The sequence below is a fragment of the Halictus rubicundus genome, chromosome 2, assembly GCF_050948215.1.
Source record: "Halictus rubicundus isolate RS-2024b chromosome 2, iyHalRubi1_principal, whole genome shotgun sequence".
NCBI lineage: Eukaryota > Metazoa > Arthropoda > Insecta > Hymenoptera > Halictidae > Halictus > Halictus rubicundus.
The window spans coordinates 4,292,220-4,309,090 of NC_135150.1; the positions used below are offsets into that span (position 1 = coordinate 4,292,220).

Consider the following 16,871-nt stretch of genomic DNA (forward strand, 5'->3'; position numbering starts at 1 on the left):
ACGCCAATCTCTCTCGCAACCGGAAACGGAAGTCGATGATTTTTTTATATTAAAGTTGAAATATTGCAGTATAAAAGAAAAATAGAGAAATTACGGTACCAACGTTTGTTAACTTTGAAAATCTGTGATACTTGGAGTATTTCAACAAAATTGTGATTTATCGAATACCGTGCACGGTAAGAAATTTTTTTGACATGCTATACATCATTTCCCGTAGATTTTATCACACTGACGTGAAATCTGGTCCCAAAATTGGTCTACCTCCTCGCGATTGTGGAAAAATCGATTTATATGAAAGAAAACTAATGAAAGCATCATTTTTTCGTTGAAATGACTTGATAACCCTGTAACGGGCACGTCGCGTTCGGTTGCCGTCTCCTGGATGCTCGAGCATGCCAGGGTCTTTGGAAAGGGCAGAGGGATCGAAATAACATAACAATGGTTATGACAAAAATAATTAGTCTTTATTTGCGTTCAGGATTGCCTGTCGCGATTAGCCTCGAATCCGGACCGGCGGGACGCCTGGCTCGCCGTCCTCGGCCCGACCGCGGTGTGGGTTCGCAAGCACACGTACGTAACTCGTAGAACGCGCTGTCCCGGCACCAGCGTCGTCGCCCGTTCACGGAAGTAACCCGTAGACCGTGCTCCGAACGCGGCTGCGGCTGGACGAAGACTAAGCGCACGAGGCGCGAGGCTCGGTCGCGGGACGGTGAGCGGATATCGCAGGATTCGGGAATCGGGAATCGGATCGCAAGGAAGAGAGAGAGCCGGAGGCGCGGTGCGTCGTAGTGCTCGGGAGCACTGCTCTCGCCCGACTAGCAACCTCGAGACAGTCTCGCGGTACTGGTTTCACTCGCACACGGACCTAACCCGTAATGCTCGCTCTACCGATACCAGCGCGCTCACGCATACGCACGGAAGTAACCCGTAGGGGATGCGCAAACACGCGGCTGCGAGTAGTCTGGAGCTCGGAGATGTATCTCCGAAAGCTGCTCCAAGCCAACTCCGGAGCTGGCTTTTTTTTTAGGAGTGTAGGGTGGGAGGAGGTTTACGAAACTAGGGAGCCGAACAGCTCGCGAGCTTAGACCCTCACCCTACGAGAGCTGCGCCAGAGAGCCTTGGCTCTCTTATCAGCTGACTGAGTGGGTGCGGGGTTACCTATACAAGTAAGAGGGGGAACCAGTGATTACTGACGTGGGAAATTTTCAAAAACCCACACAAGACAGAAAAGAGAGACAAGCAGGAAATAATGAAAGTGCGGGAAAGATGAGAAAATGCAGAAGACTTAAGCTGCCCAGTTCTCCGTTGAGCTCGGTGGCGAGAAACCACCGAGGCCAGGGAGGGGGGAAAGAATCACATGCAAGTGTGTCATGCAGTAACATGCACATGTAATTGAATCTATGATTGCGAGGTCCGCGGGGCCGAAGTAGAAGTGAAAGAGTAGTCATTTAAAAGCTAACGTGAACGGTATCCTAGCCCGATAGGGAAGTTCGCCCGGTGTGTAGTCGCCAGTCATGGGAATCAAACGGTTGTCATGATTTTCGACAGAGAAATTAAGAATCATGCTATCTATATAATTACCCAGTAGAGGAAGATTGGCGAGAGTGTGCAGTTCCCTAGTGGGAAACCTGACTTCCTTATTGAGTATGAACTTCAAGATTTTAGATTGAATGGTTTGAGCTTTCTTCCTGGATGTTTCAGGAAGAATCTTCCACCAGATAACCGAGCCGTAAGTGAGAACAGGCCTGAGACACATAATATATGTTAGAATGCGTAGTTTGAGTGGTAGGTTGGAACGGGTTGAGATAAACGCGGATAATACGCGAAAGGCTCGGAGGGTCTTCGTAGTACGATCCATAAGAGCATGATTCCACTTTAGTCTGGAATCTAAGATAACGCCGAGGTACTTGGCTCGAGTTGACCAGGCGACGGACTCACCATCGATTAAAAGCATGTTGTTTTTCATGAAATTATTTAAAGTGGAGGATCTAGATTTAGAAAAGAGTATAGCCCCAGTTTTGGAGGGATTTGGCAACAACTTCCAACGTTTGAAATATTCAATAATGTTGCCTTGATATTTCTGAATTCTCCTGAACAGAGCCACACGAGAACGCCGAGAGAAGATAAAGTAAATGGCAGTATCGTTGGCGTATAAGGACACTTCGCAAGATTGCATGGAAGGGATATCATTGATATATAGAATGAATAGTAGAGGTCCAAGGACGGCTCCCTGTGGGACACCAGTTTGACAGTTATATATGACAGATTTATGAGAGTTAAACCATACATAGCAGGTGCGTTCGAGTAAGTAGGAGTTTAAGAGTCTTAATATCGAATGGGGTAAGCCCATTTTGTTTAATTTATACAGAATGACCCTATGCCAGACGGTGTCAAAGGCTTTGGATAAGTCCAGGAGAACCGTTACGGTGTCACGTCGAGTATTAAGCCCGTGAGCAATGTGTTGAGATATTCTGTCAACCTGGTGGATGGTGGAATGTCCTTGCCGAAAGCCGAATTGTTGGTTAATAAGAATATAGTTAGATTTGACAAATTCGTCAATGTTATGGTATATCACACCCAAGCCAACTTTTTTTTTAAGGAGTATAGGGTGGGGGGAGAGTTCTCGATGCTGCGGAGCCAGGGGCTCGCCAGCGGAGATCCCCACCCTATGTGAGCTGCGCCTGAGAGCCTAGGCTCTCTTATCAGCTGACTGAGTGGTAATGGTATTACCTATGGAAGTAGACGGAATAGAATTACAAGTGTTTGTTGTCACGGGAAATTTGCAAAAACCCGTGACTCATTAAAGCGTAATGAGTAGAAGTAGAAGATGTAGATGGAATATGGAATACCTGAATATTTTAGGCAAGGATGAGGGTTGCCCAATTCTCCCAGGGACTTGATAACAAGTCCAGAGAGGAGGGGAGAAAACACGTAAAGCGTGAAGCTAGAATTTAGGAATGCATGTTTCACAAGGAGTGGAGACATGCGTGAAGACTGCGAGTTAGAATGTGAGTGGAAGTGGAATTTTGGTTCCAGGTAATGATATGGGGTAGAGAAACCATTGTAGAAGGAGAAGGGTGGATGAAGATGAATTGAATTAATCAAGGGTCGAAATGACCTGAAGGAAAGCTTGAAATTCGTGAATGACGTCGGTCAGCTTGATGAATTGATTGAGATCTTGGTTTTGGTTTTGTGTTCCAAGGGTATTACGGGTACTCGATTGATTGGACTGGGGAATGAGAGAAGAGGCTTTGAGAGCATGTGCGTAAGACAAGGGAGTACAGGGGGGAGGTGGGATAGAGGATTTTGGTCGAGTTGGCAGAGCCTGGAAGTGATTATTGTTGTTAATTAGGGTTGATTCCGTAGTATCTTGAGGAAACGTCCTGGTGTGAATTGCTGATTTAGGTGGTTTTGGGGTCCTTTTAGCCAGGTAATCAGCTAGTGCGGGGCATTTGGAGTAGTTTTCTGTGTAATCGCCTTTACAGTTAACACATAGGGGAGTGAATTCGTACGGCTTGTTGCAGTCAGCAGATAAGCGGTGGACTGCACATTTGACACAACGTGGCGGTAAATTGCAGTTGTTGGCTCAGTGGCCGTAGGCATGGCAGCGAAAGCATCGTGTGTATGTACGTTTGGACAGGAATTTTTCCCAGTATACTCGAGTGTTGAATAAATGATTGACTTTATTAATTGCAGCGGTGGTGGTGGACGATGAAAAAATCGCCCTGTAAATGGCGTAGTGGGAGGGAGAACTCTTGGGCGAGATGTCTGACAATGTGGAGATCTCGAGTCCGCATGCTTTAATCTCTGATGCAAGTTCAGTGATAGGGATGGACGGTAGTCCTTTAAGTACCATGACGGGGTTACGATCTAGGTTAGGACTAAGTGTGTAGAGTGGTTCGGTCTATTGCCCTGTATGGGGCCCCCGTATGGCACCGCTCGCTCGGGGCCAGCACGCCTAGCCAAAAACTCTTGGAGAGAGTGCAGCGGCGGCTGGCCCTGCGGGTCATACGGGGATACCGCACCATCTCTGTCGAGGCGGCGGGACTCCTCGCCGTGATTCCACCCTTCCCTGTGGTGGCGGCGGAGCGGGCGAAGTTATACCACATCGCTCGCTCCTTCCGCCGCCCGCCGGGGGTGGAACTCACGGGCGAGGAGGAGTTGGAGCTCGAGGGCCAGAATCGCCAGGCCCGGACGGAAGCTTTTTCGGAGTGGACCGCGCTGTTGACGCCCTCCACGCGTCCGATTGTCCGGGCTCTCCTGCCCATATTGTATATACGGTGCAGGAGGCGGGGAAGGTTGACCTTCCGCCTCACGCAGGTGCTCTCCGGCCATGGCTGCTTTGGAGAGTACCTGCACACGATGGGGCGGCAGCCGATTGCGCAGTGCCACCACTGCGGTGAAGACGTCGACACGGCGCGGCATACTATGGAGGAGTGTCCAGCATGGGCCGGGCCGCGCCGTGTCCTGAGAGCCGCAGTGGGCGGGTGGGACCTCTCGCTGTCGACCGTGGTCGACCACATGGTCGACAGCGTGGGGTCGTGGAAAGCGGTGGCCTCCTTCTGCGTGGAAGTTATGAAGCAGAAGGAGGCCGCCGAGCGGGCCCGGGAACGGGACCCGGGCTCCGCAAGGAGTGTGTGGGCGCGGAGACGACTCCCGCGCCGACGTGTGCCCCCCACGAGGGGGGCGGTGAGGGTGGGGAGGGAGCGGGGGTCTCCCCCGCGTCAACCGGTGCCCACGGGTGTAGGGGGCGGAGTGTTGTTGGCGCGGGGAGTCTCCCCGCGTCCTGTTGTTCCCCCACCATTGGGGGCGGTGAATTTGGGGGCCCGGGGTGCGAGCTGACCCGGGCCCCCGGGGGGAGCATGGCTCCCCCCGTGATAGGCCGACACCCCCCGGGTTAGTTTCCCGGTGTGTGGGGGTGTCGGTACGTCCCTCTCCGATAGGGGAGGGGGATCCGTGGGGGGTTTGGGGAAAGGAAGGGTCGGTGCGTGCCGGATCGCGCCTCCGACGGCCCTTCCTCCCGGTGGCGGCGTCTTCTTGCCTCGGCCGGGGCTGGTTCTTTCGGGACACCGGCCCCGAGCGGGGCGCGAAGACTCCGGGAGCTGTGGGCGGACCGAGCTGGGTCCCTCCCCCGGGATATGATGATAGCTGGGAGGTGTCCTGTTGAGTACTCGCGTGATCCAGGCACCTCCCCTTTAGCTTACGTGGGCGTGGGTTTTTTAGTGTGTAGCCTCTCGGGGATTTTTCTCCAGGGGTAGTCCCACATAACCCTGACTCCCCCAGGGAGTCGGGGTACGCGTAAAGTCATTTTCCTCACGAAAAAAAAGAACTAAATGTGTAGAAGGATTTTTTTGCTTCCGTTAGGGATTTCGTATGAATCTTTTCCAACGTCAGCGTTTATGCGTTGGTGGAAAGCAGGAATGTTTAGATCGAAGTTCGAGAGATAAATGGGCGGACGACGAGATTTCCTGTTTGTAGGAGATTCGGATTGTTGAGCCGGATTTTTGTTGCTATTGGCAGAGGAATTCGGTCTATTCACTTGCGTGACTTCCGGTATATTCATGGAGTTTGGGTCGTCTAAAAAGGACATCCCTTGCGCTGTTTTTCCGTTCGCTCAGGTGATTCGCGCCGCGAAGGTTGCGGGGCAACGCCTGATACCTTTAAACATTTGGCGGCTCTCGCGTCCCCGCCGCTCACCCTTCATTCATCCACACACACACATCCATTCATTCATCTCACATATATATATAACGTAGTTATTCTTTCGAACGATAACACAACCACGATGATTAGTCGTTTTAACAGAAAAACTTATATTTAGGATTACTACCTAGAGAGTATATATAAATAAATATAAAGTAAAACGTGTAACATATAATTATATTTTGGCAGGGGGAAAAGGAAACAATCCTTTCGAATAAAACTTGATTCGGGGGTCAATTTCTACGGCTTTAAAGAAATCCGGGTAACTCTTACGAGGGAAGTGAATAGGGACGAGCTTCCACGGGGTGGGTAGGGGGAGTGGCTTGGGCGAAACGATGTCGGCCTGGTCCTCAGTGAAGCTGGATGGGTCCTTAATTCCTCGGTGGTGCTGAAGCTCGTTTGTGGCTTCGGCGGCGAAGAAACAGGCCCTTTTCAAGGCATTGATATGATAGCGCCTGCCTCCTCGTCTGGTGGTTTTCTTCTTGGTCCTTGACGTGGACGGGGTGTTGGTCATCCCAACGAGATTCTTCAGAATGGCGTCTTACATTCAGACGTGCAAGAGTCACGCACTGACTTTGTCTAAGAGTTTTTAGGCAAGGATTTAAGCAGGGGTTTCTGCGGGTGCGAGAGGGATAGCAGGTAGGGACGGCGAGACGTAGGTGGTGGAGGTTGTCCGCGTTCGGCGTCAGGCAGGAGCGTCAAGACAGACGATTTCCTGGAAATCGTCACGTTCCGTGCGTAATTGCATGAGAACGTGTCACTGGTCATCATTTTTAAGAAAATCGAGTTTGAAAATTCGTTAGGTACCCGTGCACTTCGACAGAATCTACTTTATTCAGCCGATCTAGCCCGCAATTCCCATTGCCGCTAAACAATGTAGAGACTCCTTGTAATTAACTAAAGTCATACTATATCCTAAAATTGCCGGCTAAACCGAGCGAACAATGCAGACTCTAAGTACACGCGTACCTAACGAATTTTCTAACTCGATTTTCTCGAAAATGATGCCCCGTATGAAAAAACTATATTCCTTATTTTCAAACAGATTTTCAAAGTTAAAAAACGTTCGTACCGTAATTTCCCTATTTTTCCCCTATTCTGCAATATTTCACTTTAATTTAAAAAAAAATCGTGGCTCTATCGCATTTCTATCAAAAGTTCTTTGATTTTGACACAAACTTTGTCAGTTTGTCTCACTGTCGGACGCTGCGGCTCAGGAAATAATAGCTGTTGTAACCAGATGTAGGACTTCATGAGATACTCGGGGACCCGGGGACTCGGCTGTCTCATGAGATTGCCGGGTGCAAAATTACAAAAAACAGAATGGCGAATTCAATATGGCGGACGGGTATGTGAAAAAATGATTTGATTTCCATAAATATTTGGTAACAGAATGTTTTCCGTAACTCTGATTACGATTCTGAACTTAAAATTAAAACAAACGAAACGATTTCATTGTTAATTTTCAAGTTAAAATTTTGTTAATTAAATGATTTACCGAAATTTGATTAAATGTTTCATAAAGTTAGTTTTGTGTAGTTTATATGCAATAGAGGTTATGCATGAAAATGCTTTTGTTAAATTAAAACTAGGTGATGCTATTATAATTAACAAAATGAATATTCAAATAATAAATAAAAAATTATATTAAATATAGGACAAAGAATAGAAAAATATGTTGTAACTTATAATGAGTCTATTAACAGAACCATACAATGCGTATTTAACAAATTTTATTATATCTTCTAAATTTCTCAAGAAAATATGCTTGTAACGAATACCATGCTACCCCTGCGTCAAAAAATTGATCGCATGACCAAAGTGGCATCTAGTGGCCGCTACTTTTTCAAAATAATATAAGATACAAGTATCAACTACAAGTCTAAACAAGAATTTTTAGGGAATATTGTAGAATATACAATTTTTAGTATAATATCTGTTAAATCTATGCATCAAACTTTATCCTTGTCTTTATACGTTATAAACACTAATTAACATAAATCCAATATTATTATTATGCATAGAACTTACATCGTAGACACCAATGACACCGTAGTTCACTGCACGAAAACTGCGTGACGAATACATGCGATATTTGTATTCCCATCATTTTGCAGGTATGTATGTTACGGGCAATGTGTATAATGTGGCATTCTGCGAAGTGACCGGGCATTGTGTAGAATGCCTGCTCAACAAGACATTATACCAAATGCCCGTAACAAATTTCGGTCAATCTATGAAATGTTCGGTCATTATACAGAATGTCTAGAGGGTGGTGGTCAATGTATTGAATCGCCCTGACAAGGAAATTAAAAAATTTGTTTTCTATTGAGACAATAAATTCCTTAATCAAAATCAACATACTGTCATTATAATCATAGTTAATCATAATAATCAAAAGATCCGTCAGGTTCGCGTGCTATAGTATACGCAGGAAGTAAAATTAGTTGGCCTGGATTTTCGTATGTGTGGTCAGGCTGGCCCTTTCCGCTCCCATCATGATCTAACACCAACTCACTCTCACTTTTCTGACCTAAGACCAAAAAATTTTACTTCCTGCGTACACTACAGCACGCGAACTCAACGAATCTTTAAACTCGATTTTCTTGTAGTGTACGCAGGAAGTAAAATTGGTTGATCTTAGGCCAAAAAGGTGAGAGTGAGTTGGTATTAGGTCATGGTGGGGGTGGAGAATGCCACATCGTCACTACCTGGGGTACCGAGGGTAGTGCTTCCAGAAATTAAGAACCTTTATTTCCGCACAAGATTTACCAATGCAATAAACTCAAGAGGCCTATAAATTTGGTTCCGCATAGAAACTTCAAGTGGAATAATTAAAAAATTAGGCCTAATACCAGAGTTGCTTTTGCAACAATTTCTTTATATTTGTATAAAGGAATCATTTTAGATTACATCTGCTGGCCCCATGAGAGTACCAAGTTTAGGTCGTAATAGGCGATGATAAATAAAGATAAAAGAATATTAACTATGGATTCAACACACTGCCCAACGAACATTCTACATATAAAAGGCACTATATAAAAGGTCCGGGCCATTTGTACCCGGCCATGTGTAAATACCTGCCCATTACCTGAGTACTCAGTAATGCAAGGGCCATGCGTTTAACAGAAAATTAATTTACGGCATTTTGGCCATGTTTTAGCGTTTTGCAACCACTGTGCGTCGCGTGTATTCGCGTTAACAAGTATAGAATACCGTGTCGAATCGAAAAACTGTGCAAAGGCGATACTGTCCGAAATGAGCGAACCCGGACGAAAGGAATCGTCAGCCAGAGAGGCCTAGACAAAGAACGGAGACGATAAGTCGACCCAGGTCGAGGTAGCTCGATAATTTTCGCGTGAGAACGACACGATTCCCGTTTGGTTCTCCATTTCGTGTGTGCCGAGACATTTTACGCCTCAAGAAAATAGCTCGCGCTTATATCGAAGGCGTTTAATCTCGAACGTAGTCTCGCGTACAATATCGTAGAATCATATCCGGCTTTGTGCTCCGCGACCACGCGAATTCACGTAACGCGCACCGTACGCGCCAAAGTAGGTTCCGTCTCAGGAACTATCGCTACAGTCCTATTGTAATCACGCCGTCCATTTGCCTTTCATGAAATCTCGTTCCGACGAGATTCCTGTAGCGTACCGTATTACCGTACGACTGTGGATATCCATTTCACGACAACCACGCGCTGCAACAAAACCATCGATTCGCTAATTCTATATAAAGAGCGCGGACTCTCGGGTGCGGCCACGTAGCCGTGTATTTTGTACCATTTAACTCCAATTAAAGAACTAGAGCCAATTTCGTGAATCTTTCTTTCGACCTGCGAGATCCGCCTTGCCGTGGGGGTTGTCCCCGTTATTCCCGTGTCCAATCCTTGGAGCCGTTCGCGTAACCGTTACCGTTTCGCAATACTCGAGGGTCCGACCTTCGCTCTCAGTTTCCCCCGAGGACAAGAAATTGTCGTGTTTCGCGAGACACCCTTTCCGTACCTGGCGCCCGAGCAGTAGACTCTCTGTTTTGCGTCGACCCTTCGCAATCATGATGCATCACGTGATGTATGTGTCTTCTCCGAAAATGGGGACATTTAGAAGATCCAAGATCACCACTATTTTTTAAATGGAACTACAAAGACCTAAAAAGGTAATTGCATCTAAAAATTATTAGTTTAAAATTAGAGTAAAACCCGCCAACCTATGCTAATCACTGATACACCACTAGACGCATTTGATAAAAGTTTTGGTAAACCAGCTCCGTGAACTAAGTTCATTTCTGACTGGTCCAGATTTAAAAATATATAGTGCCTGCCTAACTGAATTGATCACGCATATGACTTATGATACGTAATTTAGCAACAGACAACTACACCATTCCTTCGCGAAATAGAATATAAGTACACTGTACTACACTTCACTATACTACATCCGACATTTTGTTTTTCATAGTTTCTAGGGCGTTTTCCCTTCACAGGTTGAAAGCATCATGCAAACCGCGATGTTTCATTTAAGGGGGGAGATGTTACGTATGGAGAAGTTTCTCCGGACTTATTCCGATTAGAATTTTTCTAATCTCCATCCTGCGAACGAAAAATGCCCTAATCGACCCCTTTGTTTGTAAATGGGAAGACTATGCTCCAGCTGGATGAAGCCGGCACAAAGCATGATTCAGTGACAATACCATATGATGTCCTAGTATGGAAATCTTGAGAGCACCCCCACACAGATTTCACAGAATATAAACCCCTAAATTTTAACCTTCTTGGACAATACAAAAAATACAAACGAGCTATACACATCGTGACACGATAATACGAGAGTTACAAACGGGACGTATACGTTGTGATCGCTGAATTTTATTTTGGAACCGGTTGTATTTAGTGAGCTCGGTCCTAGTCACCCGTTCGAATCGAGTAACCCTATAGATTCCGCGAATTCGGGATAAATCTATTTTGGCATAATCATTCAACCACTCCATGTTCCCCCCAACGCCAATGCATTGCCCAACAGGCAGTAGTACCTAGGTAACTAACACCATATCCATATTCAATATGGACCGCGACAATAGTAATCGTAACAGAACTAGTTTCCTTTAATACACAATTTAGTTCAAGGTAATTTAAAGCAACAGTTGATTTTAACCCGCCATTCAGATCCAGCAATTCTTACAAAGAGACTGTAAAGTCTTGTAGTCACCGATTTAGTTGAGATTTTGCAGAGTTATAGATTTAGTTCTCCTGATTACAAAAATATCCCATTATAGCGACAGACACTCAATAGTTTTCGAGATATTTATAATTAAAGTTTCCACATAACAGTAAAATACCAACTTAATTCACGACGTTAACACGCAGTTGTTTGGGTTCGAATCACTTCTCGTGGTAACTTATTTTTTTTAATATATCACACATGAAGATCCACTTCGGATGCTCAATAAATTTTAGATAATGTATTTTTACTGACTAAAGGACTGATTGAAAATGATACTTAATATTTCACAGATGAAACACTAGATTTATCACTACATACACAAAAGAAAATAATTATCGATTATAAATAAAAATAAAAAATAGAAAATCATATTAAAATGATACATAAGAAACAATAAATAGTAATCAAAACGGTGGATGTAGCTTGCCATCACACTTCCTGGAATTTGTATAATATCAATCATACCTGAAAGCAATGGAAGTATAATATAAAAAATATACGTCACATCAACCGTTTTGATTACTATTTATTGTGTTTCATGTATTATTTTAATACTATTATCTATTTTTTATTCTTATATATAATTTATAATTATTTTCTTTTGTGTATGTAGTGATAAATCTAGTACTTCTTCTGTGAAGTATTAAGTATCATTTTCAATCATTCCTATAGTCAGTAAAAATATATGGACGCGTATTGAATGTACTAATTGAATAAGAATTTGGTGTGTTTTGATGTAGTTGTCTGCGTATTAGATATATTTATGAATATTGTAAAGGACATAGGCGACGTTGAGATGTACTCCCTTCTACGTAAAGGCGCGCAATATCTCGTCGGCGGAAATGCAACTACACAGGTATCGTGATGCATGGTCAAGCCAAGCGAGTACAGGTAAACGCAAGGCGTCTACCTTAGGCTGCTAGAAAACAAGTGGATGGAATATTTCCCGGATATGAAGGTTTAACGAGCACGGGGAGATCAAAGAATTCAACCGAGGCCGTCAGGCTACTGGAAGAAGCCACGAGATTCGCTAAGCACCTGAAGAGGAAAAATGTTCAAGAAAGCAATAGAAAGAAAAATCGAGGAGTCAAAAGCAGATCGGTTGTTCCGAGTCCGGCGGAGTCCGGTGGAGACCGGCGACACTGATGAGGCCGCAACATCCGGGCTACAATGCGGAGGGGTGGGTTCACAATTACGATCACCACCGAATGTCCACCATACACTAACAGCCACCAGCGGGTGAGAGGATCGCCAACGACGACTTGGATCGTCTTCTTCAGATGCTTCGGCAGAAGAAGGGATCGCCGAAGGCATCGAGCGGGATGATCCTCAACAGGATAGTAGATGCTATCGAGTCTACGTTGCGCACCGTCATTGAATTTCAAAGAAGCATACCTTTCAACCTCAAAAATGGGTGGGTATAGTGATCGCGAAAACATGGCTAGGTTATTTACCGCGCTGGAAGGAGACGCGCGTGACTCGGTCAGCAGCTTGTTCGCAGTAGGGCACGACGCGTATGCGTACATTAGTATTGAATTTCGGAATTAAGAACTTGGTAGTGGAAAAGATCATGAGTGATATCAAGGAATTACCGAGTATGGACTCTGGTAAAGTGAGCATAACGAAGTTTGCGACGAAACTTCAAAACGCTGTCACTGCCTTGTGTTCTCTCGATCTCGTCGGATATCTACACAGCCCCGATTTGACGCTAAATGTGGGAAATAAAATACCATTGGCGCTGAAATACGCTTACAACAAATACTCTTCTGAATCCTCTCAGAATAAGACGGAGTTAGAAAAACGAGCAGATTTCTTATGCAGAGAATCAGAGCTCGCGGAAGCAGTAGGAGTATTTAATACAGAATCAAATGCTGTGACGTCATCTCGAGTAGCGATTCCGAACGGGCGGCTTAGGCCAAAAGGACGGGGAATTGCGACGGAAAGGGCGTACAACGTAAACGTGGTCATAGAGGGAATCGCACGACTACTGAATGTTGAGTCTTCACACGAGAAACACTAGCGCGCCAATGGTACTTGAAAAAAATTCAAACTGTGTTTCAAATGTTTTCAGGAAGGGCATTCGCGTATGAAATGTAATACTAAGAACTGTGTAAAATGTGGGGGGTCGCATCGTACTCTTCTTCACAATAGCAAATTCGATAAAAAATTGCGGGACGCAAGGCCGGAAGCAATTAGCCGGGAGCCAGAACCGCTGGGATCTAATGTCATTTTAGGAAATACAACTAATAACGGTTTATGACTAAATGAAGGAGGTGCATTGCTGAAAATACTGCCGGTCCGCGTAGTGGGTCCAAATAAGACAATAAATAGGTTCGCCATAAATACGTTATTAGATGAAGGATCTACGATTACATTAGTTGACCAAAAAATACTGTGTGGCACGGCGGTAAAGGGGACACGTATGAGCGTAACATTAAAAGGTATACACACGCGGGAGAAATTGGTGACAAATAGCGAGAAGATCGAGTTCGACATACAAGGAGAAGGTATACAGAAGATAATATACACAGAATTAAACAAGCTATCGCGATACGAGATCTATGTCTTCCGGTTCAATCACTCTCAAAGGATATCGTACAATGCACCCAATTTAAAGAAAAAATAGATGTCCAATCATATACAAACGCGCGGCCCAGGATTCTCATAGGACAGGACAATTGGCGCTTATTAGTAAATCTTGAGTTACGTACGTTGGAGAACACGGACCCCGCACTCTCCCGTTGCCTACTGGGATGAAAATTGCACGGGCAGCAGCAACAATGTACTGAAAAAATAGTTTCAAGCAACTAGCGACGGAACGACAGCAGATAATTTGTACAGAAACAGAAATCTTGAGAGCATGCCCACACATATTTGACAGCATATAAATTCTTGAATTTTAACCCTCTGCGGATAGTGCATAAAATACAAACGGGACGAACACTTAACCGGGATAGTACAAAAGTTACAGGCAGTATACGTCGTTACGCTGAATCTCGTTTTGGAACCGGTTGTATTTAGTGAGATCGGGCCTAGTCACTCTTTCGAAACAAGTAACGCTTAAGATTCCGCGAGTACGGTACGAATTTATTTTGACGTAATCTCTCAACCACTACGTCATCCAACAGGCAATAGTACCTAGGTAACCCACCATTCAGATTCAGCCATTCTTAGTTCACCGTTTAATTAAATTTATAATATTAAAGTTACGAGGCCGTTACTAACAATAGAAAAACAGATTCTTTTAAAGACCATAAAACACACACTGGTTACGCGCGCTGTCGCACGGCCCAGGCTCGTAACAAATTCTATTTTTTAAAAATAAAGGTGACCTTGGACGGAAATGGATGGAAATGGACGCGTTTCAATGATTTCATTTTCGGAGAAGACACATACATCTTCTGCCATTTTAACGCGATAGCATGGCCCAGTTGCATGGGACATCCTGTATATATGTGTATGTGCCTTCCCCAGTCAAAGGGTTATGTAGGTAAATGCAACGGAAAAAAATTTGAGTAACATGATAAAAATGTAATAGAAACATATACAAAGTTTCATAAATACTCTTAAATTAATTAATTTCATTTACTTTTAAAAAATGCTATAAAGTTGATAGATTTAAGAGAAAACTAAGAAAGTGAAATGAAAGTCCCCCAAACGTTAATTTTACTGAAGTTTATCAATTTCTAGTTAGTCTTGTTTGAATCCATCTACTCTGAGTTAGCGTAATTGGAATTAGTAGGTTCTCTTATAATTTCTAATCTCTATTATATTATTTAAATAATAGTTGCTCCAATTTTAAGATGTATGCTTTTAATCAATGTAAAGAGTGGTACTGGGTTATGGATGACCACAATTAAAACTTGTACATTAATGTTAGATTTTTTTTATATCTGAATGAAAAATAGCTGTCTTCTTTTTTAAGCCAGAAGTTTCAAAAACTGTTTACACTTTTAATATGTTAATTTAGAATTTTGCACATGACATCCATCGATAAAAAGAAGTACAAACTAATTATTTATGAATTTAAAATGATGGAAATACTACATTTGTTTCATTAAACATTTTACAAAGCATTGAATATCATGCTTACTTCATAAATATAAAGAAGTTGAATTGGTGGTTCCTTAAGTGTTCTAGGCCAAAGTTTATACTCTGCAAGGAGACACAGCACAGAAAATGTGAAGAGCACTGATGCATAAGATGGATCAAAAGGAGGGCTGTTGTCATCATCCAAACATAGGCCTATTATGCAAATTTGTCGTAGGTGAGTATACATGCCTGCTGTCACCACTGCCACCCAATGTGGATTTACACTTCCTAGGTACTCCTTCACGAGTTCCATATTCTATTATTGAGATTTGATCATTGATGAATAATGAAAATTTCATAGTGAGAATTAACAACTTACTATTAAAGATACCAAACTTTTGGAATCAAAATGAAAACTGTACTAAAGCACTAAAATTGTGACACTGTGTATTTAGTTTTCTGTTGTACAGGGAATAAGAAAACTAATGGTTACTGCTTCTAGGAGTGAATCTGCAACTTTTTATCATTGGACATTTGTAAAAAATCTTTTCATGAAATTGCTAATAACAAAGAAAATTATTAGTAACATTTTTTTTTACATCAACACCATTTGCTCATGAAGAAGGACAAAGTTTGAGAAGAACAATATGTCACAGATGTATACTTATCGAGGTATAAGCTCATGAAGTTTTTTGCAAAATTTGACTGGATGGAGTATTTGACTTGATGGAGTATTTGACTTATACAAAAATCTACTTCTACATTCTGTCTGACTGTGTCGATGAAGTAGAGTATAATCATGTGTGTACCTTGAGTCAAACAAAATTTATGGAGATATTCGATGTTAGACTCTATCAAGTCACTTTAAATTTCATTTGTCAATAAGATCAAATGGAGTGGAATAGTAAACTTTTGTCTATATGTATAACTCCACACAGTTAAATTTTGCAAAAAGATTCTGAGCTTACACTTCGATGACTATTTGTCCACGACATATGATTCCTTTGAAACTTTTTCTCCTTGAAAAATTTTTGCACCGATACAGGGTTGTAGGTTTACTCCTAGAAGCAGTAATCATTAACTTTTATCGCATTATGTACCATATGAATTTACTTAGGTATTATTAAATATTAATATTTCAACACTAATAAATTATGATTTATAACTCTAGTAGATTTGTATTTTGTATCTGATAATAATTATATGAAAAAGACCTCCGTAATTGTATTTTAATTCTTGCTTCTACTGAAAAATGTTTGTTTTAACAAGTTTAAAGTTAGAGAAAACTTGAACAATCCAATGTTACGTACTTATTATACAAGCTTACCATTAAATGCTCCACTGTAAAACGCAAAAGTGCATTTACATAAAAAAAAATTGGAAACACCAGGAATTATATTTGAACCGTTTTCCTGCTTTTTAAAAAAGAAATTCGTTTATGACTATTTTCCAGCTTAAACTTAAATCCATTTTCTGCTTTCGAATAGCAATTAAATGATAAAGTCTTAATTGTACTTGTTTTTACGTACTTTGACTATTGATTTAACATTACTGCATATTTCTTCATTCATTCATAAATTAGGTTATGATTAGGACTTTTGTTGCGTGGTGACAACTGTGGTTGCGTGTGTGATGGTATAGGACGAGTTTCTTCACGCATGCGCAATGATTTTAGAGTCAGTAAAGTAAAAGTTTTGCTAAAATGGTGTACCTTGGTCACCTCGCATAATTTCGCAAAAAATTTGTCATGATTTGATTTTGAAAAAAGAATGTATAACATGTGTATGTGTGTATATGTATTAAAATTTAATGTACAGGGTGGAAATTATATAGCGTTACAGACGAATATCTCCAAAAATAATGATTATACGCAAAAATGTTTCAGATGAAAGTTGTTCAGTACCGAGGAGGACATCA

General features: G+C 42.6%; 1 protein-coding gene across 1 annotated transcript in view; it reads right to left on the reverse strand.

Moving 5' to 3' along the window:
* The window catches only part of LOC143364097 (uncharacterized), a 53,704-nt gene extending 37,037 nt beyond the window's left edge, over nt 1-16,667 (reverse strand). The window contains exons 1-2 of the mRNA XM_076804603.1: nt 16,484-16,667; nt 15,016-15,270 (exon numbers count right to left, since the gene is read on the reverse strand). Of these exons, the coding sequence (XP_076660718.1) occupies nt 15,016-15,270; nt 16,484-16,525 (297 nt within the window). The 5' untranslated portion in view covers nt 16,526-16,667. The remainder of the gene's footprint in view (nt 1-15,015; nt 15,271-16,483) is intronic.
* Between the last annotated feature and the right edge of the window lie 204 nt (nt 16,668-16,871).